Here is a 25,143-nt window from a genome sequence, read left to right on the forward strand (position 1 = left end):
AGACAGTAGCTGACTCAATAAAAGTAAATTAAAGGGCAGTATAGTGGAACAGACAGTAGCTGACTCAATAAAAGGGCAGTATAGTAGAATAGACAGTAGCTGACTCAATTAAAGGGCAGTATAGTGGAACAGACAGTAGCTGACTCAATTAAAGGGCAGTATAGTGGAATAGACAGTAGCTGACTCAATTAAAGGGCAGTATAGTGGAACAGACAGTAGCTGACTCAATAAAAGGGCAGTATAGTAGAATAGACAGAAGCTGACTCAATAAAAGGGCAGTATAGTGGAACAGACAGTAGCTGACTCAATTAAAGGGCAGTATAGTAGAATAGACAGTAGCTGACTCAATAAAAGTAAATTAAAGGGCAGTATAGTGGAACAGACAGTAGCTGACTCAATAAAAGGGCAGTATAGTAGAATAGACAGTAGCTGACTCAATTAAAGGGCAGTATAGTAGAATAGACAGTAGCTGACTCAATTAAAGGGCAGTATAGTAGAATAGACAGTAGCTGACTCAATTAAAGGGCAGTATAGTAGAATAGACAGTAGCTGACTCGATAAAAATCAATAAAAGGGCAGTATAGTGGAACAGACAGTAGCTGACTCAATTAAAGGGCAGTATAGTAGAATAGACAGTAGCTGACTCGATAAAAATCAATTAAAGGGCAGTATAGTAGAATAGACAGTAGCTGACTCAATTAAAGGGCAGTATAGTAGAATAGACAGTAGCTGACTCGATAAAAATCAATTAAAGGGCAGTATAGTAGAATAGACAGTAGCTGACTCAATAAAAGTCAATTAAAGGGCAGTATAGTGGAACAGACAGTAGCTGACTCAATAAAAATCAATTAAAGGGCAGTATAGTAGAATAGACAGTAGCTGACTCAATTAAAGGGCAGTATAGTAGAATAGACAGTAGCTGACTCAATTAAAGGGCAGTATAGTAGAATAGACAGTAGCTGACTCAATTAAAGGGCAGTATAGTAGAATAGACAGTAGCTGACTCGATAAAAATCAATAAAAGGGCAGTATAGTAGAATAGACAGTAGCTGACTCAATTAAAGGGCAGTATAGTAGAATAGACAGTAGCTGACTCAATAAAAATCAATAAAAGGGCAGTATAGTGGAACAGACAGTAGCTGACTCAATTAAAGGGCAGTATAGTAGAATAGACAGTAGCTGACACAATAAAAGTCAATTAAAGGGCAGTATAGTAGCATAGACAGTAGCTGACTCAATAAAAGGGCAGTATAGTAGAATAGACAGTAGCTGACTCAATAAAAGGGCAGTATAGTAGAATAGACAGTAGCTGACTCAATTAAAGGGCAGTATAGTGGAACAGACAGTAGCTGACTCAATAAAAATCAATTAAAGGGCAGTATAGTGGAATAGACAGTAGCTGACTCATGATCTCCCGTTGGAACATTTCCCCATAGCAACCAGAATGACCAATCCCTGTATCAGAATACCTAGTTAGTCGCTGACTGTCTGTTTTTAGCCTGGTGTGGTTTTAGTGTGGGCAGCAGCTTACTTTACGGGCTTTTGACTCAAGGTAATACTGATCTGAGAACACCGTAAGTACAGGCTAAAACTGGTCTGTCTGTAGGCTACACTATAGCTCTAGGTGTCTGAACTAGTGTTATACTTTTCTGAGCAGACCCTAATAAGCACTTACTTGGGGCCAATGCCTCTTGGCTGTCCTCTTCCCCCCCGACAGACCTAAAAATCAGACCAACTCACTGTTCCAATAGATTCCTATCCCAGATAGATCCTCAGAACCAATGGGAAAGTTGTATTATGTTAGGTGCAATATGTAACCCAAAAAAACTTTCCAGGGTTGAGTGGACAGTTAAAACTAATTGTCAGTTTCACCCCTCAGTGTGGGTCCTTGTCAGGAAGATGTAAAATGTTATTTTATTTTTCTGCTCGTTCCTCCTCAGTCAAAGGTCCAAGTGGACGTTAGGTTATGTTGCCCCATCCAACCTGACCTCAACCTCCGCTTTGGCCTAACGCTTCCTCAAGCAGGTCAAGGGTGAACTGTGGCCGAACACACACACACACACATAGATAAGACATGCGTGGAACTGAACTGGCAGAAACAGTGCCCAGTTTCCATCTTCGAGTACTGGTAGAAACTGATGAGGTCCACGTAGATATAACCTACTACTACTACTGATGAGGTCCACGTAGATATAACCTACTACTACTACAGATTGATGAGGTCCACGTAGAACTATGACTACAGATTGATGAGGTCCACGTAGATATAACCTACTACTACTACTGATGAGGTCCACATAGAACTACTACTACAGATTGATGAGGTCCACGTAGATATAACCTACTACTACTACAGATTGATGAGGTCCACGTAGAACTATGACTACAGATTGATGAGGTCCACGTAGATATAACCTACTACTACTACTGATGAGGTCCACGTAGAACTACTACTACAGATTGATGAGGTCCACGTAGATATAACCTACTACTACTACTGATGAGGTCCACGTAGATATAACCTACTACTACTACTGATGAGCTCCACGTAGATATAACCTACTACTACTACAGATTGATGAGGTCCACGTAGATATAACCTACTACTACTACAGATTGATGAGGTCCACGTAGATATAACCTACTACTACTACTACAGATTGAGGTCCACATAGATATAACCTATTACTACTACAGATTGATGAGGTCCACGTAGAACTACTACTACAGATTGATGAGGTCCACGTAGAACTACTACTACAGATTGATGAGGTCCACGTAGAACTACTACTACAGATTGATGAGGTCCACGTAGATATAACCTACTACTACTACTGATGAGGTCCACGTAGATATAACCTACTACTACTACAGATTGATGAGGTCCACGTAGAACTATGACTACAGATTGATGAGGTCCACGTAGATATAACCTACTACTACTACAGATTGATGAGGTCCACGTAGAACTACTACTACAGATTGATGAGGTCCACGTAGAACTACTACTACAGATTGATGAGGTCCACGTAGATATAACCTACTACTACTACTGATGAGGTCCACATAGATATAACCTATTACTACTACAGATTGATGAGGTCCACGTAGAACTACTACTACAGATTGATGAGGTCCACGTAGAACTACTACTACAGATTGATGAGGTCCACGTAGAACTACTACTACAGATTGATGAGGTCCACGTAGATATAACCTACTACTACTACAGATTGATGAGGTCCACGTAGAACTATGACTACAGATTGATGAGGTCCACGTAGATATAACCTACTACTACTACAGATTGATGAGGTCCACGTAGAACTACTACTACAGATTGATGAGGTCCACGTAGAACTACTATTACAGATTGAGGTCCACGTAGATATAACCTACTACTACTACTGATGAGGTCCACGTAGATATAACCTACTACTACTACTGATGAGGTCCACGTAGATATAACCTACTACTACTACTGATGAGGTCCACGTAGATATAACCTACTACTACTACTGATGAGGTCCACGTAGATATAACCTACTACTACTACTGATGAGGTCCACGTAGATATAACCTACTACTACTACTGATGAGGTCCACGTAGATATAACCTACTACTACTACTGATGAGGTCCACATAGATATAACCTACTACTACTACTACTGATGAGGTCCACGTAGAACTACTACTACAGATTGATGAGGTCCACGTAGAACTACTATTACAGATTGAGGTCCACGTAGATATAACCTACTACTACTACTGATGAGGTCCACGTAGATATAACCTACTACTACTACTGATGAGGTCCATGTAGATATAACCTACTACTACTACAGATTGATGAGGTCCACGTAGATATAACCTACTACTACTACAGATTGATGAGGTCCACGTAGATATAACCTACTACTACTACTGATGAGGTCCACGTAGAACTATGACTACAGATTGATGAGGTCCACGTAGATATAACCTACAACTACTACTGATGAGGTCCACGTAGATATAACCTACTACTACTACTACTGATGAGGTCCACGTAGAACTACTACTACAGATTGAGGTCCACGTAGATATAACCTACTACTACTACTGATGAGGTCCACGTAGAACTACTACTACAGATTGATGAGGTCCACATAGATATAACCTACTACTACTACTGATGAGGTCCACGTAGATATAACCTACTACTACTACAGATTGATGAGGTCCACGTAGAACTACTATTACAGATTGAGGTCCACATAGATATAACCTACTACTACTACTGATGAGGTCCACGTAGATATAACCTACTACTACTACTGATGAGGTCCACGTAGAACTACTACTACAGATTGATGAGGTCCACGTAGATATAACCTACTACTACAGATTGATGAAGTCCACATAGATATAACCTACTACTACTACAGATTGAGGTCCACGTAGATATAACCTACTACTACTACTGATGAGGTCCACGTAGATATAACCTACTACTACTACTGATGAGGTCCACATAGATATAACCTACTACTACTACAGATTGAGGTCCACGTAGATATAACCTACTACTACTACTGATGAGGTCCACGTAGAACTACTACTACAGATTGATGAGGTCCACGTAGATATAACCTACTACTACAGATTGATGAAGTCCACATAGATATAACCTACTACTACTACAGATTGAGGTCCACGTAGATATAACCTACTACTACTACTGATGAGGTCCACGTAGATATAACCTACTACTACTACTGATGAGGTCCACGTAGATATAACCTACTACTACTACTGATGAGGTCCACGTAGATATAACCTACTACTACTACTGATGAGGTCCATGTAGAACTACTACTACAGATTGATTAGGTCCACGTAGATATAACCTACTACTACTACTGATGAGGTCCACATAGATATAACCTACTACTACTACAGATTGAGGTCCACGTAGATATAACCTACTACTACTACTGATGAGGTCCACGTAGAACTACTACTACAGATTGATGAGGTCCACGTAGATATAACCTACTACTACTACAGATTGAGGTCCACATAGATATAACCTACTACTACTACTGATGAGGTCCACGTAGATATAACCTACTACTACTACAGATTGATGAGGTCCACGTAGATATAACCTACTACTACTACTGATGAGGTCCACGTAGATATAACCTACTACTACTACAGATTGATGAGGTCCACGTAGAACTACTACTACAGATTGATGAGGTCCACGTAGAACTACTATTACAGATTGAGGTCCACGTAGAACTACTACTACAAATTGAGGTCCACGTAGATATAACCTACTACTACTACAGATTTATGAGGTCCACGTAGAACTACTACTACAGATTGATGAGGTCCACGTAGATATAACCTACTACTACAGATTGATGAGGTCCACGTAGAACTACTACTACAGATTGATGAGGTCCACGTAGAACTACTACTACAGATTGATGAGGTCCACGTAGATATAACCTACTACTACTACTGATGAGGTCCACGTAGATATAACCTACTACTACTACAGATTGATGAGGTCCACGTAGAACTACTACTACAGATTTATGAGGTCCACGTAGAACTACTACTACAGATTGAGGTCCACGTAGATATAACCTACTACTACTACTGATGAGGTCCACGTAGAACTACTACTACAGATTGATGAGGTCCACGTAGATATAACCTACTACTACTACTGATGAGGTCCACGTAGATATAACCTACTACTACTACAGATTGATGAGGTCCACGTAGAACTACTACTACAGATTTATGAGGTCCACGTAGAACTACTACTACAGATTGAGGTCCACGTAGATATAACCTACTACTACTACTGATGAGGTCCACGTAGAACTACTACTACTACAGATTGATGAGGTCCACGTAGATATAACCTACTACTACTACTACAGATTGAGGTCCACGTAGATATAACCTACTACTACTACTACAGATTGATGTGGTCCACATAGATATAACCTGCTACTGATGAGGTCCACGTAGATATACCCTACTACAGATTGATGAGGTCCACGTAGATATAACCTACTACTACTACTACTGATGAGGTCCACGTAGATATACCTACTACTACTACTACAGATTGATGAGGTCCACGTAGATATAACCTACTACTACTACTACTGATGAGGTCCACGTAGATATAACCTACTACTACTACTGATGAGGTCCACGTAGATATACCCTACTACAGATTGATGAGGTCCACGTAGATATAACCTACTACTACTACTACAGATTGATGAGGTCCACACAGGTGGTCCTGTGTAGCTCAGTTGGTAGAGCATGGCGCTTGTAACGCCAGGGTAGTGGGTTCGTTCCCCTGGACCACCCATACGTAGAATGTATGCACACATGACTGTAAGTCGCTTTGGATAAAAGCGTCTGCTAAATGGCATATATTATTATTATTATATTATTATTATTATATATATTAGATATAACCTGCTACTGATGAGGTCCACGTAGATATACCCTACTACAGATTGATGAGGTCCACGTAGATATAACCTACTACTACTACTACTGATGAGGTCCACGTAGATATACCTACTACTACTACAGATTGATGAGGTCCAGATCTAAAAGTGATCTTGCCTTTTACATTTGAGTAATTTAGCAGTCTCTCTTATCCAAAGGGACCTCGTTAGTGCTTTCATCTAGTGACCTCATCAATCTGTAGTAGTAGTTCTACGTGGACCTCATCAGTAGTAGTAGTAGTTTATATCTACGTGGACCTCATCAATCTGCACTAACGCTTTCATCTTAAAGGGAATACTGCAGGTTTAGGTTTCTGTTAAACATTCTGATTGGGTTCATCCTTCCAACTAAAAGTCCCAATACGACATATCACTTTCTCGACGTCAAAACCACAACGTTTTGTTGGTATAGGAGTTTTTTGATGAATATAATTCAAAATTGCGAAGAAAGTGTACGTACAATTAGATGGAATTAAATCAATCTTTGTTAGATTTGTGGAATATATATTGCGCAACATTTTACGATAGCTAGGTGAGACGACCACATCACAGTCGTAAGTAGCTAAGAGAAACGACCACAGCACAGTCATAGTAAGTAGCTAGGTGAGACGACAAAAGCACAGTTGTAAGACATATCTTTAAGAATATCTTTGAGGTTGCAGACGTTTTGGGAAGATGGGTAGGGACTCTTAGCATCAGGGGGCAGCTGTTTCCTCCATTGGGGTGACGGGATAGGGAAGAGCTTTGACTGGGCAGAAGCTGACCTCCTGTAAGGGTGGAATGGCCAAGAGACCAGAGGTGGGTTGGGATGTTGGGTTTGAGCATAGCCTGAAGGTAGGGAGGGGCGGTTCCTCTTGCTATTCCATGGTCTTTCAGAGGAAGCCAGTGGAGTGTACGGAGGAGCAGGGTGACATGGGAGAACTTGATAAAGTTGAACACCTTGACGGGCTGCAACCTTCTGGATAAGTTGCGATAGTCCAGATGGATATGACCCGGATTAGGACCTGCACCGCTTCCTGTGTGAGGTAAGGTCGTACTCTACAGATGTCGTAGAGCATGAAACCCCAGGAGTGATTCCTTACTATGATGTTTGCAGAGAACGACAGTGTGGTCCAGGGTCACACTAAGGTTCTTTGCACCCTGGGAGGGGGTTAGCCCAGACCTGAGAGGGCGGAAAGGAGGATCTGATGGATCACAGTGTTGAAGGCAGAGGAGAGATCTAGGAGGATGAGGAGTCAGCTTTGGCAGTGCGGAGAGCCTCCGTGGTGTAGTGAAGAGCGAAAAGGAGGATCTGATGGATCACAGTGTTGAAGGCAGCGGAGCGATCTAGGAGGATGAGGAGTCAGCCAGCTTTGGCTGCGGAGAGCCTCCGTGGTGTAGTGAATAGCAGTCTCTGAGTGACCCCGTCTTGAAGCCTGACTTGTTAGGGTCAAAGAGATAATTCGGAGAGAAATAACGAGAGATTTGGTAAGAGGGAGCACGCTCAAGTGTTTTAGAAAGAAGGGGTACCAGACGTTTTTGACGTCAGAGGGGTCGAGTCTTGGTTTCTTGAATAGGGGAGCGACTCCGGCCACCTTGAAGTGAGGGGGGGCGCAGCAAGTGGTCAGGGTAGAGTTGATGAGGAATTGGAGTAGGTCTCCAGAGGAAGTCTAAAGAAGGGATGGGGTCGAGTGGGCAGATTGTCCGGTTGCTGGACATCATTAGTCGCAGGATTTCATCTGGAGAGCGAGGGTAAAAAGAGGACAAGGAAAGTTCCCTGTGAGTGGACTCAGTTGGCTGAGTGAATGATGTCGTTAACCTTTTTTTCAAAGTGGTTGACAAAGTCATCTGCAGAAAGGGAGGGAGGGGGTGGAGGATTAAAGATGGGAGAAGGTGTAGAAGTTTCCCAGGGTTGGAGGCAGAGGCTTGGAATTTAGAGTGATAGGAAGGGGCTTCAGCAGCAGATACAGAAGAAGAAAATCTAGCAAGGAGAGAGTGGAAGGATGATAGAACCTCTAAAAATGTACTTTTCCTCAGCTATCTGCAGCCCTGTTCTGTGATCACTCAGTGAGTCACTCAGCCAAAGAGCAGGAGGGGAGGGAGGAGGGTAGGTTTGACGAGGCAGACAGGAGGGAGAAGGATTTAGGGGAAGGATGTGATGATGGAATAGAAGAGGAGAGCAGTTGGGGAAAACGAGCGAAGATTACGACGGTGCATGACCATCTGGGTAGGGGCTGAGTGGGTAATGTTGGAAGAGCGAGAAAAATAAAGTAATGATCAGAGACCTGGAGGGGGGTTGCAGTGAGATCAGTAGGCGAATATGCTTGACTTAAAGATGAGGTCAAGCATATTGCCTGCCTTGTGAGTGGGAGGGAGACTGGGAAAAGGGTGAGGTCAAAAGAGGCAAGCCCGGGAAAGAAAGAGGTGGAAAGAAATGAGTCGAAGTATGGAAGTTGAAGTCACCCAGTACAATGAGTGGTGAGATATTGTCAGGTAATGATCTTATCAAGGTGTCTTTGAGGAACTTTCCTCGTATGATGATGCAAAATGCATCGTTTGATTTCATACAGGGATGATTTCTGTATTTTGAAAGTTACATATCTTGAAACCCTAATTTGCTGACGGTCACAAAATATTTTGCTTATGTCAACAATGGACTAATGAAACCAAATACCAACATAGTTTTTGGACAAGTGGTGGCATGACATTTTAAATGAGGAGATGGTGAGAGAGGGGCAAAAAGAGAATCTCCAGTTTCTCTTTTATAATCTTCTCTCTCTCTCTTCCAACAGTGCGGCAGGATCCCATGCTCGGTGCCTCCGAGATGTTCAACAGCTTTCTAAGAAAAGCCCAGCAGGTTGGTACTGTAACTAGTTGTTATTACCCCCTGGTTTTCTTACTGTTCTGTCTGTAGCTAGCTGTCCTTTACTCCCGGCTGTGTATTTGTTCTGTTCAACATAGCTGATCTATGTTCAGAGCAGTTCTGTTCTACGTAGGACGTCTCATCAAGAGGCGTGTGTGTCAGTTCATCAGGAAGCTGTGGGTGTTTTTAAGTTATATCAGTCGTACCCATGCCCATGGAGTACACCGTCCAATGAAATGCTTCCTTCCAGGTTCCCTCTCGATAATGCAACAACTAAAAGAGATAAGAGGAAGACATGAATAAAAAGTAAATGGCTCGGTAGAATAGAATATCTAAACTCAGCAAAAAAGAAACGTCCTCTCACTGTCAACTGCATTTTATTTTCAGAAAACTTCAAATGTGTAAATGTTTGTATGAACATAACAAGATTCAACAACTGAGACAAACTGAACAGGTTCCACAGACACGTACGTGACTGACAGAAATGGAATAATGTGTCCCTGAACAAAGGGGTGGTCAAAATCAAAAGTAACAGTCAGTATCTGGTGTGGCCACCAGCTGCATTAGGTACTGCAGTGCATCTCCTCCTTATGGACTGCAGCAGATTTGCCAGTTCTTGCTGTGAGAAGTTACCCAACTCTTCCACCAAGGCAGCTGCAAGTTTCCGGACATTTCTGGCCCTAGCCCTTACCCTCCGATCCAAAAGGTCCCAGACGTGCTTAATGCGATTGAGATCCAGGCTCTTCGCTGACCATGGCAGAACCTGTCTTGCAGGAAATCACACACAGAACCAGCAGTATGACTGGTGGCATTGTCATGCTGGAAGTTCATGTCAGGATGAGCCTGCAGGAAGGGTACCACATGAGGGAGGAGGATGTCTTCCCTGTAACGCACAGCGTTGAGATCGCAACCAGCTCAGTCCGAAGATGCTATGACACACCGCCCCAGACTATGGCGGACCCTCCACCTCCAAATGGATCCTGCTCCAGAGCACAGGCCTCTGTGTGTTCCTGGTGTAACTCCGGCGGTGTTGTTACCATCCTGTACCTGTCCTGCAGGTGTGATGTTCAGATGTACCGATCCTGTGCAGGTGTTGTTACCATCCTGTACCTGTCCTGCAGTGACGTTTAGATGTACCGATCCTGTGCAGGTGTTGTTACCATCCTGTACCTGTCCTGCAGGTGTGATGTTTAGATGTACCGATCCTGTGCAGGTGTTGTTACCATCCTGTACCTGTCCTGCAGGTGTGATGTTTAGATGTACCGATCCTGTGCAGGTGTTGTTGCCATCCTGTACCTGTCCTGCAGGTGTGACGTTTAGATGTACCTGTCCTGTGCAGGTGTTGTTACCATCCTGTACCTGTCCTGCAGTGACGTTTAAATGTACCTGTCCTGTGCAGGTGTTGTTGCCATCCTGTACCTGTCCTGCAGGTGTGATGTTTAGATGTACCGATCCTGTGCAGTTGTTGTTACCATCCTGTACCTGTCCTACAGGTGTGATGTTTAGATGTACCGATCCTGTGCAGTTGTTGTTACCATCCTGTACCTGTCCTGCAGGTGTGATGTTTAGATGTACCTGTCCTGCAGGTGTGACGTTTAGATGTACCTGTCCTGCAGGTGTGACGTTTAGATGTACCTGTCCTGCAGGTGTGCTGTTCAGACGTACCGATCCTGTGCAGGCGTTGTTACACTTGGTCTGCCACTGCGAGGACGATCAGCTGTCCATCCTGTCTCCCTGTAGCGCTCTCTTAGGCGCCTCAGAGTACGGACATTGCAATTTATTGCCCTGGCCACATCTGCAGTCCTCATGCCTCCTTGCAGCATGCCTAAGGCACGTTCACCCAGATGAGCAGGGACCCTGGGCACATCTGCAGTCCTCATGCCTCCTTGCAGCATGCCTAAGGCACGTTCACCCAGATGAGCAGGGACCCTGGGAACCTTTCTGTTGGTGTTTTTCAGTCAGTAGGAAAGCCTCTTTAGTGTCCTAAGTTTTCATTACTGTGACCTTAATTGCCTACCGTCTGTAAGCTGTTAGTGTCTTAACGACCGTTCCACAGATGCATGCTCATTGATTGTTTATGGTTCATTGAACAAGCCTGGGAAACAGTGTTTAAACCCTTTACAATGAAGATCTGTGAAGTAATTTGTAAAAATTCAAATTATCTTTGAAAGACATAGTCCTGAAAAAGGGACGTTTCTTTTTTTGCTGAATTTATATATATATTTATTATTTCATAAATACAGGAAGGCACTCACCAATATTTATGTTTTGGAGAGCAAGTGTTTTACATTATTTAGCGATAATAAATAAGTCTCGTAGCATCAGTCGTTGTGCGTGCAGAGCCAGTTGAAGTGTTCAGCAGTGTGTGTCAGTTCTGTTCTACGTAAAACAGACTCCTCAGCAGGCTGTTGGCTGTTTGATGCTCTGTTAGCCATGTGGCACAAATACCCACAGACACACACACACACACACACACACACACACACACACACACACACACACACACACACACACACACACACACACACACACACACACACACACACACACACACACACACACACACACACACACACACACACACACACACACACACTGCTGACTCAGTAATTGCTTCAGTCTTGGTAATAGTTATCAGCCACAGTTTGACATTCACAATGTTCGTCATAGTTCACACGTGGGTGTGTGGGTGCATGCGTGTGTGTGTGTTGGGGGTGGAAGGGGTGGAAGGGGATAGAAAACAGCATGGTGGACAATGTAGGCAGGGTTTTTTGGGGAAGGCTGCTCATTCTATTCTCCTGTGTGTGTGGTGTGTGTGTGTGTGGTATATGTTAAACGATTCTTTCAGACACATCACTACGGTGACACAACCTCACCATCATTGGTCAGTTTGAGCCACCCAGTGACACGCAGCCAGTGTAGGAGTTGAATCCCCTCTACCGTGTGTACTGTGTAATCTGCCATTAACGAAGGAAGAACAGATGTTTTAAATGTGACACGAGTTATGAGTCGTTGTGTGTACATTACTGTCATACAGTATGCCAAATCATGATGTACAAACATACTTATGTCGAATGGTATTTTAGATTTCTTCTCTGAAACACAGAAGACGTTACAGAGAGAATCGATCCTGTGTGTGTGTGTGTGTGTGTGTGTGTGTGTGTGTGTGTGTGTGTGTGTGTGTGTGTGTGTGTGTGTGTGTGTGTGTGTGTGTGTGTGTGTGTGTGTGTGTGTGTGTGTGTGTGTGTGTGTGTGTGTGTGTGTGTGTGTGTGTGTGTGTGTGTGTGTGTTTTTTTGTTATACCCAGAGCTTTTTGTTAACTGCGTTCCTTTCCTAGAAAACTGTTTCCCCAGTTGCTTGTTAGCATATAGATGGAACATTGAAATGATTGATTTGGAATGAATATTCATGATATGTTCACTGTAAATCAATGCTAGTGTTCCCATTGGCTCATAGCGGGATGCTCTGTTATGCAGGTGAATGAGGACCCAAAAGCGACTTGGCGAAAACAGAGTCTTTAATCCAGTAAAGTAAATCTACAATCATAAAGCATAATTCCACTCGTAATGACGAGAACAGACTGGAGACTCGATCATGAACTGCAGGTTGCCTCGGGAAGGCACTTGAACGTAGCAGACTCAGACACCTGCTCACCACGCAGCATCTGAGGGAAACACGACACGACAGGGCGATACACAGACACAGCACGGTGAACAATAGACAAGGATCCGACAGGGCAGAAACGGAAAACAAGGGGAGAAATAGGGACTCTAATCAGGGAAAAAGATAGGGAACAGGTGTGGGAAGACTAAATGATTGATTAGGGGAATAGGAACAGCTGGGAGCAGGAACGGAACGATAGAGAGAAGAGAGAGAGGAAGGGAGAGAGAAAAAGGGGAACGAACCTAAAAAGACCAGCAGGGGGAAAATGAACAGAGGGAAAAGCAAAATGACAAGACAATCTAAGACAAAACATGACATGCTCAGTGAAGGCTAGTGTTCCCATTGGCTCATAGCGGGATGCTCAGTGAAGGCTAGTGTTCCCATTGGCTCATAGCGGGATGCTCAGTGAAGGCTAGTGTTCCCATTGGCTCATAGCGGGATGCTCAGTGAAGGCTAGTGTTCCCATTGGCTCATAGCGGGATGCTCAGTGAAGGCTAGTGTTCCCATTGGCTCATAGCGGGATGCTCAGTGAAGGCTAGTGTTCCCATTGGCTCATAGCGGGATGCTCAGTGAAGGCTAGTGTTCCCATTGGCTCATAGCGGGATGCTCAGTGAAGGCTAGTGTTCCCATTGGCTCATAACGGGATGCTCAGTGAAGGCTATTGTTCCCATTGGCTCATAGCGGGATGCTCAGTGAAGGCTAGTGTTCCCATTGGCTCATAGCGGGATGCTCAGTGAAGGCTAGTGTTCCCATTGGCTCATAGTGGGATGCTCAGTGAAGGCTAGTGTTCCCATTGGCTCATAGTGGGATGCTCAGTGAAGGCTAGTGTTCCCATTGGCTCATAGCGGTGATGCTATTGCTGCTCAGTGAAGGCTAGTGTTCCCATTGGCTCATAGCGGGATGCTCAGTGAAGGCTCGTGTTCCCATTGGCTCATAGCGGTGATGCTATTGCTGCTCAGTGAAGGCTAGTTTTCCTATTGGTTGATAGTGTGAGCATGGAAGTGAGAGCCATCACTCACCCCAGGAAGTGACCTGACTGTGCTGCTCGGCTGCATGGCGTAAATCTACTTTCATCAGATATGTCATTCAAGGTGGTGTACACCCTGCGTCTCACCAGATCTCTCTATTTTATCACCCCCCCCTCTCTCACTCCTCTGCATCCCTTCATCATCCCTCATCTCTCCCTCTTCCCCCTCCCTCCTCTCCCCTACCTCATGCTGAAAGGACAACGGCAGAATAGAGAATGAGTTCTCAGCCAGCAGCCAGCCAGCCTGGCCTTGGCACTTTATCGGAGCTACACACACACACACACACACACACACACACACACACACACACACACACACACACACACACACACACACACACACACACACACACACACACACACACACACACACACACACACACACACACACACACACACACACACACACACACACACACTTCCCCAGCAATCCAGATACACTCTGACACCTTCTGTCTAGCAGTGGGGGACAGGGAAAGATTAAACAGTAATTTACCCAGCATGGGCACGAAAGCTGAGAGGAGGAAGCAGGCAGAATGTTAGCTGCTTAGATTGATTTTTTTTTCATATTAATTTATTACAATAAAAATATATATATTTGATCCCCTTTTTCTCCCAATTTCGTGACTACCATCTTGTCTCATCGCTGCAACTCCCCAACGGGTTCAGGAGAGGCGAAGATCGAGTCACGAGGCCTACGAAACATGATCCGCCAAACCGCGCTTCTTAACTCCCGCCTGCTTAACCCCGAAGCCAGCTGCACCAACGTGTCAGAGGAAACGCCGTTCAACTGCCGACCGAAGTCAGCCTGCAGGCACCCGACCTGCCACAAGGAGTCGCTAGAGCTCAATGAGACAAGTAAACCCCCCCGGCCAAACCCTCCCCTAACTCGGACGACGCTGGGCCAATTGTGCGAGCTTCTCTGCTTTTTAAATTGATTGTCGTCTTCCTCCTGTCAATGTAGGATTGTCATCCTGTAATAAGACATTATGTAACTATATGATGTCATAGAAGCATAAAATCCAGATACTGACTTTACCCTGCGACTCTTACAGGGAGAGTGGGGATAGATAATATATGCCATAGATAAAAACCTACTTCCCTGACTGGAGAGAACTAACTCTCTGGTCTGTACTGACTACACTGTCTGTCATGGAACACATTCTGTCTGTCATGGAACACATTCTGTCTTCTGTAACCTGTATATAACCTGTCAATCCCGTATAGGAGACCCAGCAGATCCCAACCGAAGAGGTTCCTCTGGAGATCTACCTGTCTAACGGCCAGAAGGTCGAGGTCAACATCCTGACCTCCGACCAAACAGAGGACGTCCTGGAGGTAAACCGTCTCGACTGGGTTTCAAAAGACAGACTTCTACCGGATTATTAGTAATCGGTGTTGAAGAGTTCAGAGTGAACACACTATACGGAATGTTTTTTATACAATGAAAAGCCTTACCAACACTACCAGGAACCCTATGGAAGCTTAGGGAGGGAGAATTACCTCTGGATATTCTTCAGCCAACATTCTCTCCCAGATAGATCCAGAACCGTTATGTTGAACAGTCAGCTGTTACTATAACATATAGCTGTAAAGGCAGCATTCTCTCCCAGATAGATCCAGAACCGTTATGTTGAACAGACAGCTGTTACTATAACATATAGCTGTAAAGGCAGCATTCTCTCCCAGATAGGTCCAGAACCGTTATGTTGAACAGTCAGCTGTTACTATAACATATAGCTGTAAAGGCAGCATTCTCTCCCAGATAGATCCAGAACCGTTATGTTGAACAGACAGCTGTTACTATAACTGTGTTCTCCATAAAATGATGTTCTATACGAGAAGGACTTGACCGGAGACTGTACCGGATAGCTGTCAGTCAGTGGATAAAATGCTTTTGAAAAGCTACATGATGTTTTGTACGGAGTTGTGGTTTCATATCTAACACACACAAAAAAGATGAACCAGAGATGATCTTCCTGTCTGTTTTCTGATTCGCAGGCTGTTGCGTCAAAACTGGACCTTCCTGATGAGCTGGTTGGTTATTTCAGCCTCTTCCTGGTTCGAGAAGGAGTGGACGGGGGATTAACGTGTAAGCATTCAACTTTAACCCTCCGCTAACCGTTCAGAGGACTGGAATACAGTGGTATCTGAATGGGATGCAGTGGTATCTGAATGAGATGCAGTGGTATCTGAATGAGATGCAGTGGTATCTGAATGAGATGCAGTGGTATCTGAATGAGATGCAGTGGTATCTGAATGAGATGCAGTGGTATCTGAATGAGATGCAGTGGTATCTGAATGAGATGCAGTGGTATCTGAATGAGATGCAGTGGTATCTGAATGAGATGCAGTGGTATCTGAATGAGATGCAGTGGTATCTGAATGAAATACAGTGGTATCTGAATGAGATGCAGTGGTATCTGAATGAGATGCAGTGGTATCTGAATGAGATGCAGTGGTATCTGAATGAAATGCAGTGGTATCTGAATGAGATGCAGTGGTATCTGAATGAGATGCAGTGGTATCTGAATGAGATGCAGTGGTATCTGAATGAGATGCAGTGGTATCTGAATGAGATGCAGTGGTATCTGAATGAGATGCAGTGGTATCTGAATGAGATGCAGTGGTATCTGAATGAGATGCAGTGGTATCTGAATGAGATGCAGTGGTATCTGAATGAGATGCAGTGGTATCTGAATGAGATGCAGTGGTATCTGAATGAGATGCAGTGGTATCTGAATGAGATGCAGTGGTATCTGAATGAGATGCAGTGGTATCTGAATGAGATGCAGTGGTATCTGAATGAGATGCAGTGGTATCTGAATGAGATGCAGTGGTATCTGAATGAGATGCAGTGATATCTGAATGAGATGCAGTGGTATCTGAATGAGATGCAGTGATATCTGAATGAGATGCAGTGGTATCTGAATGAGATGCAGTGGTATCTGAATGAGATGCAGTGATATCTGAATGAGATGCAGTGGTATCTGAATGAAATGCAGTGGTATCTGAATGAAATACAATCTGAAAGGCCAAATGGCTCTATCTCCTATACCGGGGAAGGACTGGGGGCCACAACAAAATTCTGAATTCATAATTTATTTTATTTTTTTATTTGTATTTTTGTTCACCTTTATTTAACCAGGTAGGCTAGTTGAGAACAAGTTCTCATTTGCAACTGCGACCTGGCCATAATGAGGGGCTGCAGTGGCTTGTGGATCTTCGTACCCACACATGCAGTCAGAGCCGGCCGTGGCCTTTTTGGAGACCCTAACGCTTCGATCACACCAGAGTTGCATTCATTTCCAATGAAAAACGCTGCGTTTGCCTTGCAGCATTTGCGTTGCGGAGGCAGCCGCAGTGCGTTCTGTGTGGGCGGTGCGTACATTTAGGATTCATCTAAACGTATGTGTCAAACTGTATGTGTGGACGGCTTGACAGAAATAGTGGCAGAAGGTGAATGTTGAACTGTTACAGACATATCAAGATGACGCTGTCGACTATTTTGTCGGTGTGATCGAAGTGTTACTATGACTGTGATGTGGTCGTTTCACTTAGCCATCTTAAAGGGATACGTTGGGATTTTGATGTGGTCGTTTCACTTAGCCATCTTAAAGGGATACTTTGGGATTTTGACGTGGTCGTTTCACTTAGCCATCTTAAAGGGATACGTTGGGATTTTGATGTGGTCGTTTCACTTAGCCATCTTAAAGGGATACTTTGGGATTTTGACGTGGTCGTTTCACTTAGCCATCTTAAAGGGATACTTTGGGATTTTGACGTGGTCGTTTCACTTAGCCATCTTAAAGGGATACTTTGGGATTTTGATGTGGTCGTTTCACTTAGCCATCTTAAAGGGATACGTTGGGATTTTGACGTGGTCGTTTCACTTAGCCATCTTAAAGGGATACGTTGGGATTTTGACGTGGTCGTTTCACTTAGCCATCTTAAAGGGATACGTTGGGATTTTGACGTGGTCGTTTCACTTAGCCATCTTAAAGGGATACTTTGGGATTTTGACGTGGTCGTTTCACTTAGCCATCTTAAAGGGATACTTTGGGATTTTGACGTGGTCGTTTCACTTAGCCATCTTAAAGGGATACTTTGGGATTTTGATGTGGTCGTTTCACTTAGCCATCTTAAAGGGATACGTTGGGATTTTGACGTGGTCGTTTCACTTAGCCATCTTAAAGGGATACGTTGGGATTTTGATGTGGTCGTTTCACTTAGCCATCTTAAAGGGATACGTTGGGATTTTAATGTCTACTGTTGTTGACGGTCTCTCTAGTGTCTCCTGTTGTTGATGGTCTCTCTAGTGTCTCCTGTTATTGACGACGGTCTCTCTAGTGTCTCCTGTTATTGACGACGGTCTCTCTAGTGTCTCCTGTTATTGACGACGGTCTCTCTAGTGTCTCCTGTTGTTGACGACGGTCTCTCTAGTGTCTCCTGTTATTGACGACGGTCTCTCGCTCTCTAGTGTCTCCTGTTGTTGATGACGGTCTCTCTAGTGTCTCCTGTTGTTGACGGTCTCTCTAGTGTCTCCTGTTGTTGACGACGGTCTCTCTAGTGTCTCCTGTTGTTGACGACGGTCTCTCTAGTGTCTCCTGTTGTTGACGACGGTCTCTCTAGTGTCTCCTGTTGACGACGGTCTCTCTAGTGTCTCCTGTTGTTGACGACGGTCTCTCGCTCTCTAGTGTCTCCTGTTGTTGACGACGGTCTCTAGTGTCTCCTGTTGTTGACGACGGTCTCTCTAGTGTCTCCTGTTGTTGACGACAGTCGCTCTAGTGTCTCCTGTTGTTGACTACGGTCTCTCTAGTGTCTCTTGTTGTTGATGACGGTCTCTCTAGTGTCTCCTGTTGATGACGACGGTCTCTCTAGTGTCTCCTGTTGTTGACGACGGTCTCTCTAGTGTCTCCTGTTGTTGACTACGGTCTCTCTAGTGTCTCCTGTTGTTGACTACGGTCTCTCTAGTGTCTCCTGTTGTTGATGGTCTCTCTAGTGTCTCCTGTTGTTGACGACGGTCTCTCTAGTGTCTCCTGTTGTTGATGGTCTCTCTAGTGTCTCCTGTTGTTGACGACGGTCTCTCTAGTGTCTCCTGTTGACGACGGTCTCTCTAGTGTCTCCTGTTGACGACAGTCTCTAGTGTCTCCTGTTGTTGACGACGGTCTCTCTAGTGTCTCCTGTTGTTGACGACGGTCTCTCTAGTGTCTCCTGTTGTTGACGACGGTCTCTCTAGTGTCTCCTGTTGCTGACGACGGTCTCTCTAGTGTCTCCTGTTGACGACGGTCTCTCTAGTGTCTCCTGTTGACGACGGTCTCTCTAGTGTCTCCTGTTGACGACGGTCGCTCTAGTGTCTCCTGTTGTTGACGACGGTCTCTCTAGTGTCTCCTGTTGTTGACGACGGTCTCTCTAGTGTCTCCTGTTGTTGACGACGGTCTCTCTAGTGTCTCCTGTTGTTGACAACGGTCTCTCTAGTGTCTCCTGTTGTTGATGGTCTCTCTAGTGTCTCCTGTTGTTGACGACGGTCTCTCTAGTGTCTCCTGTTGTTGACGACGGTCTCTCCAGTGTCTCCTGTTGTTGATGGTCTCTCTAGTGTCTCCTGTTGTTGACTACGGTCTCTCTAGTGTCTCCTGTTGTTGACGACGGTCTCTCTAGTGTCTCCTGTTGTTGACGACGGTCTCTCTAGTGTCTCCTGTTGTTGACGACGGTCTCTCTAGTGTCTCCTGTTGACGACGGTCTCTCTAGTGTCTCCTGTTGACGACGGTCTCTCTAGTGTCTCCTGTTGTTGACGACGGTCTCTCTAGTGTCTCCTGTTGATGACGGTCTCTCTAGTGTCTCCTGTTGTTGACGACGGTCTCTCTAGTGTCTCCTGTTGTTGACGAAGGTCTAGTGTCTCCTGTTGATGACGGTCTCTCTAGTGTCTCCTGTTGTTGACGACGGTCTCTCTAGTGTCTCCTGTTGTTGACGAAGGTCTCTCTAGTGTCTCCTGTTGATGATGGTCTCTCTAGTGTCTCCTGTTGATGACGACGGTCTCTCTAGTGTCTCCTGTTGTTGACGACGGTCTCTCTAGTGTCTCCTGTTGATGACGGTCTCTCTAGTGTCTCCTGTTGTTGACGACGGTCTCTCTAGTGTCTCCTGTTGATGACGACGGTCTCTCTAGTGTCTCCTGTTGTTGACGACGGTCTCTCTAGTGTCTCCTGTTGTTGACGACGGTCTCTCTAGTGTCTCCTTTTGTTTGACGACGGTCTCTCTAGTGTCTCCTGTTGTTGACGGTCTCTCTAGTGTCTCCTGTTGTTGACGACGGTCTCTCTAGTGTCTCCTTTTGTTTGACGACGGTCTCTCTAGTGTCTCCTTTTGTTTGACGACGGTCTCTCTAGTGTCTCCTGTTGTTGACGACGGTCTCTCTAGTGTCTCCTGTTGTTGACGACGGTCTCTCTAGTGTCTCCTGTTGTTGACGACGGTCTCTCTAGTGTCTCCTGTTGATGATGGTCTCTCTAGTGTCTCCTGTTGACGACGGTCTCTCTAGTGTCTCCTGTTGATGACGACGGTCTCTCTAGTGTCTCCTGTTGATGACGACGGTCTCTCTAGTGTCTCCTGTTGATGATGGTCTCTCTAGTGTCTCCTGTTGACGACGGTCTCTCTAGTGTCTCCTGTTGTTGACGACGGTCTCTCTAGTGTCTCCTGTTGTTGACGACGGTCTCTCTAGTGTCTCCTGTTGTTGATGGTCTCTCTAGTGTCTCCTGTTGTTGACTACGGTCTCTCTAGTGTCTCCTGTTGTTGACGACGGTCTCTCTAGTGTCTCCTGTTGTTGACGACGGTCTCTCTAGTGTCTCCTGTTGTTGACGACGGTCTCTCTAGTGTCTCCTGTTGACGACGGTCTCTCTAGTGTCTCCTGTTGACGACGGTCTCTCTAGTGTCTCCTGTTGTTGACGACGGTCTCTCTAGTGTCTCCTGTTGATGACGGTCTCTCTAGTGTCTCCTGTTGTTGACGACGGTCTCTCTAGTGTCTCCTGTTGTTGACGAAGGTCTAGTGTCTCCTGTTGATGACGGTCTCTCTAGTGTCTCCTGTTGTTGACGACGGTCTCTCTAGTGTCTCCTGTTGTTGACGAAGGTCTCTCTAGTGTCTCCTGTTGATGATGGTCTCTCTAGTGTCTCCTGTTGATGACGACGGTCTCTCTAGTGTCTCCTGTTGTTGACGACGGTCTCTCTAGTGTCTCCTGTTGATGACGGTCTCTCTAGTGTCTCCTGTTGTTGACGACGGTCTCTCTAGTGTCTCCTGTTGATGACGACGGTCTCTCTAGTGTCTCCTGTTGTTGACGACGGTCTCTCTAGTGTCTCCTGTTGTTGACGACGGTCTCTCTAGTGTCTCCTTTTGTTTGACGACGGTCTCTCTAGTGTCTCCTGTTGTTGACGGTCTCTCTAGTGTCTCCTGTTGTTGACGACGGTCTCTCTAGTGTCTCCTTTTGTTTGACGACGGTCTCTCTAGTGTCTCCTGTTGTTGACGGTCTCTCTAGTGTCTCCTGTTGTTGACGACGGTCTCTCTAGTGTCTCCTGTTGTTGACGACGGTCTCTCTAGTGTCTCCTGTTGTTGACGACGGTCTCTCTAGTGTCTCCTGTTGATGATGGTCTCTCTAGTGTCTCCTGTTGACGACGGTCTCTCTAGTGTCTCCTGTTGATGACGACGGTCTCTCTAGTGTCTCCTGTTGATGACGACGGTCTCTCTAGTGTCTCCTGTTGATGATGGTCTCTCTAGTGTCTCCTGTTGACGACGGTCTCTCTAGTGTCTCCTGTTGATGACGACGGTCTCTCTAGTGTCTCCTGTTGATGACGACGGTCTCTCTAGTGTCTCCTGTTGTTGACGACGGTCTCTCTAGTGTCTCCTGTTGACAACGGTCTCTCTAGTGTCTCCTGTTGTTGACGACGGTCTCTCTAGTGTCTCCTGTTGTTGACGACGGTCTCTCTAGTGTCTCCTGTTGATGACGACTGTCTCTCTAGTGTCTCCTGTTGATGATGGTCTCTCTAGTGTCTCCTGTTGACGACGGTCTCTCTAGTGTCTCCTGTTGATGATGACGGTCTCTCTAGTGTCTCCTGTTGTTGACGACGGTCTCTCTAGTGTCTCCTGTTGTTGACGACGGTCTCTCTAGTGTCTCCTGTTGTTGACGACGGTCTCTCTAGTGTCTCCTGTTGACGACGGTCTCTCGCTCTCTAGTGTCTCCTGTTGTTGACGACGGTCTCTCTAGTGTCTCCTGTTGACGACGGTCTCTCGCTCTCTAGTGTCTCCTTTTGACGACGGTCTCTCTAGTGTCTCCTGTTGTTGATGGTCTCTCTAGTGTCTCCTGTTGTTGACGACGGTCTCTCTAGTGTCTCCTGTTGTTGACGACGGTCTCTCTAGTGTCTCCTGTTGATGACGGTCTCTCGCTCTCTAGTGTCTCCTGTTGACGACGGTCTCTCTAGTGTCTCCTGTTGATGACGGTCTCTAGTGTCTCCTGTTGTTGACTACGGTCTCTCTAGTGTCTCCTGTTGTTGATGACAGTCTCTCTAGTGTCTCCTGTTGTTGACGGTCTCTCTAGTGTCTCCTGTTGACGACGGTCTCTCTAGTGTCTCCTGTTGACGACGGTCTCTCTAGTGTCTCCTGTTGATGACGGTCTCTCTAGTGTCTCCTGTTGTTGACTACGGTCTCTCTAGTGTCTCCTGTTGTTGACGACAGTCTCTCTAGTGTCTCCTGTTGTTGATGGTCTCTCTAGTGTCTCCTGTTGTTGATGGTCTCTCTAGTGTCTCCTGTTGTTGACGGTCTCTCTAGTGTCTCCTGTTGTTGATGACGGTCTCTCTAGTGTCTCCTGTTGTTGACGACGGTCTCTCTAGTGTCTCCTGTTGACGACGGTCTCTCTAGTGTCTCCTTTTCGCTCCACTTTATGGAAAATGTGTCAGTAACAGGAAAGACCCGGTCAGACAACGTCTTGGTATGGTTGCCCATATACTGTAGGTTGGTGACTAGATGTACCTACAGACAGCTTATCAGACTTACTCAGGTTCTTTCCCTGGAAACGCACAGCAGAGCGGAGGGACACCTGATGTGAAACAATACAACTATTATGTGACTTAAATCATAAATGGAAAGGAAGTAGAAAAGGAATTATACAATAACATTTTCATGCCTTCATTTTAACTTGTGTTTTTGCTTATTTGGTTCCTAAATCTCCCACTAGGAAATTAATTGAGGAGCTGATTGCAAAATATAAGGAATCGGTGCAAAATATTAGCTAATTTTTTTATTTTTTTTATTTCCCCTTTATTTAACCAGGTAGGCTAGTTGAGAACAGGTTCTCATTTGCAACTGCGACCTGGCCAAGATAAAGCATAGCAGTGTGAACAGACAACACAGAGTTACACATGGAGTAAACAATTAACAAGTCAATAACACAGAGAAAAAAGGGGAGTCTATGTACAATCACAAGAAGTGTGTTCCAAAGGGCACCCTATTCCATACAATGCACAATGGGCCCTGGTCAAAAGGTGTGTACTACGTAGGGTATAGGGTGCCATTTGTGACGTTAGACTAAAACAAATTACCTTCATAACAGAGTGAGTGAGATAGCAATGAGATCACTGTCATGCTTCTGTAAAGACCTTTTTGTATATTTATCAGATTTTTAGATTTAGATTTGGTATTTTCATTCATGAATGAGCCAACATTGAGAGTGAGGCTTGGAAGGGTGTGGAGTGCATACTGCCCAGCATACTAAAACTCCTTGGAGGAGGAGTGACGGTCTGTGTGCGTAGTTAGCATGTTTTCCTCCTGTAGGCTAGCTAAAACAATGAGGAAACAATTCAGGAGTTCCCCTATGGACTAGATTGAACCTCTGTAACATATAGCTTTGTCTGTCCATCTATGTTGGACAGAAGTATAAATGCAACATGCAACAATTTCAACTCATTTTACTGAGTTAAAGTTCATATAAGGAAATCAGTTAATTGGCCCTAATCTATGGATTTCACATGACTGGGAATACAGATGTATATCTGTTGGTCATAGATATCATCATAAAAAGGTAGGAGTTGTGGGTCAGAAAACCAGTCAGTATCTGGTGTGGCCTCCATTTACCTCAAGCAGAACGACACATCTCCTTCACATAGAGTTGATCAGGCTGTTGATTGTGGCCTGTGGAATGTTGTCCCACTCCTCTTCAATGGCTGTGTGAAGTTGCTGGATATTGGCGGAAACTGGAACACGCTGTCGATCCAGAGCATCCCAAACAGCTCAATGGGTAACATGTCTGGAGAGTATGCAGGCCATAAAATAACTGGGACATGTTCAGCTTCCAGTAATTGTGTACAGATCCTTGCGACATGGGTCTTTGCATTATCATGATGAAACATGAGGTGATGGCGGCAGATGAATGGCACGCCAATGGGCCTCAGGATCTCGTCACGGTATCTCTGTGCATTCAAATTGACATTGATAAAATGCAATTGTGTTTGTTGTCCGTAGCTTATGCCTGCCCATACCATAACCCCACCGTGGGGCACTATGTTCACAATGTTATCAGCAAACCGCTCGCGCACAAAGCCATACACATGGTCTGCAGTTGTGAGGCCCATTGGACGTACTGCCAAATTCTCTAAAATTACGTTGGAGGAGAAATTAACATTAAATTCTCTGGCCACCGCTTTGGTGGATATTCCTGCAGTCAGCATGCCAATTGCACGCTCCCGCAAAACTTGAGACATCTGTGGCATTGTGTTGTGATAAAACTGCACATTTTAGTGGCCTGTTATTGTCCCCAGCACAAGGTGCACCTATGTAATAATCATGCTGTTTAATCAGCTTCTTGACATGTCACACCTGTCAGGTAGATGGATACAATACATCACGCAAAGCAGCCACAACTGTCAGTGTCCATGATTGAGTCTTTGAATGAAGAGATGGAGATAGAACTGTCCAGTTTGAGTGTTTGTTGCAGCTCTAGCTGCTCGAGAGCTCCCTTTACCTGCCGATCTATAAATTACGTCTCCGTAACCTAGCAGGATGGTAATCTGAATCAGTGTTAGTTTGGCAGCTGGGGTGAAAGAGGAGCGA

At 45.0% G+C, this 25,143-nt stretch overlaps 1 protein-coding gene across 2 annotated transcripts in view; it reads left to right on the top strand.

Moving 5' to 3' along the window:
• Positions 1 to 25,143, top strand: part of snx17 (sorting nexin 17) — a 97,487-nt gene that overhangs the window by 21,582 nt on the left and 50,762 nt on the right. For both annotated transcript variants that reach the window (XM_046299096.1, XM_046299095.1), the window contains exons 4-6: positions 9,303 to 9,367; positions 15,291 to 15,401; positions 16,065 to 16,155. In XM_046299096.1, the coding sequence (XP_046155052.1) occupies positions 9,303 to 9,367; positions 15,291 to 15,401; positions 16,065 to 16,155 (267 nt within the window). The remainder of the gene's footprint in view (positions 1 to 9,302; positions 9,368 to 15,290; positions 15,402 to 16,064; positions 16,156 to 25,143) is intronic.

Source organism: Oncorhynchus gorbuscha, linkage group LG14, assembly GCF_021184085.1.
Source record: "Oncorhynchus gorbuscha isolate QuinsamMale2020 ecotype Even-year linkage group LG14, OgorEven_v1.0, whole genome shotgun sequence".
NCBI classification, from domain to species: domain Eukaryota; kingdom Metazoa; phylum Chordata; class Actinopteri; order Salmoniformes; family Salmonidae; genus Oncorhynchus; species Oncorhynchus gorbuscha.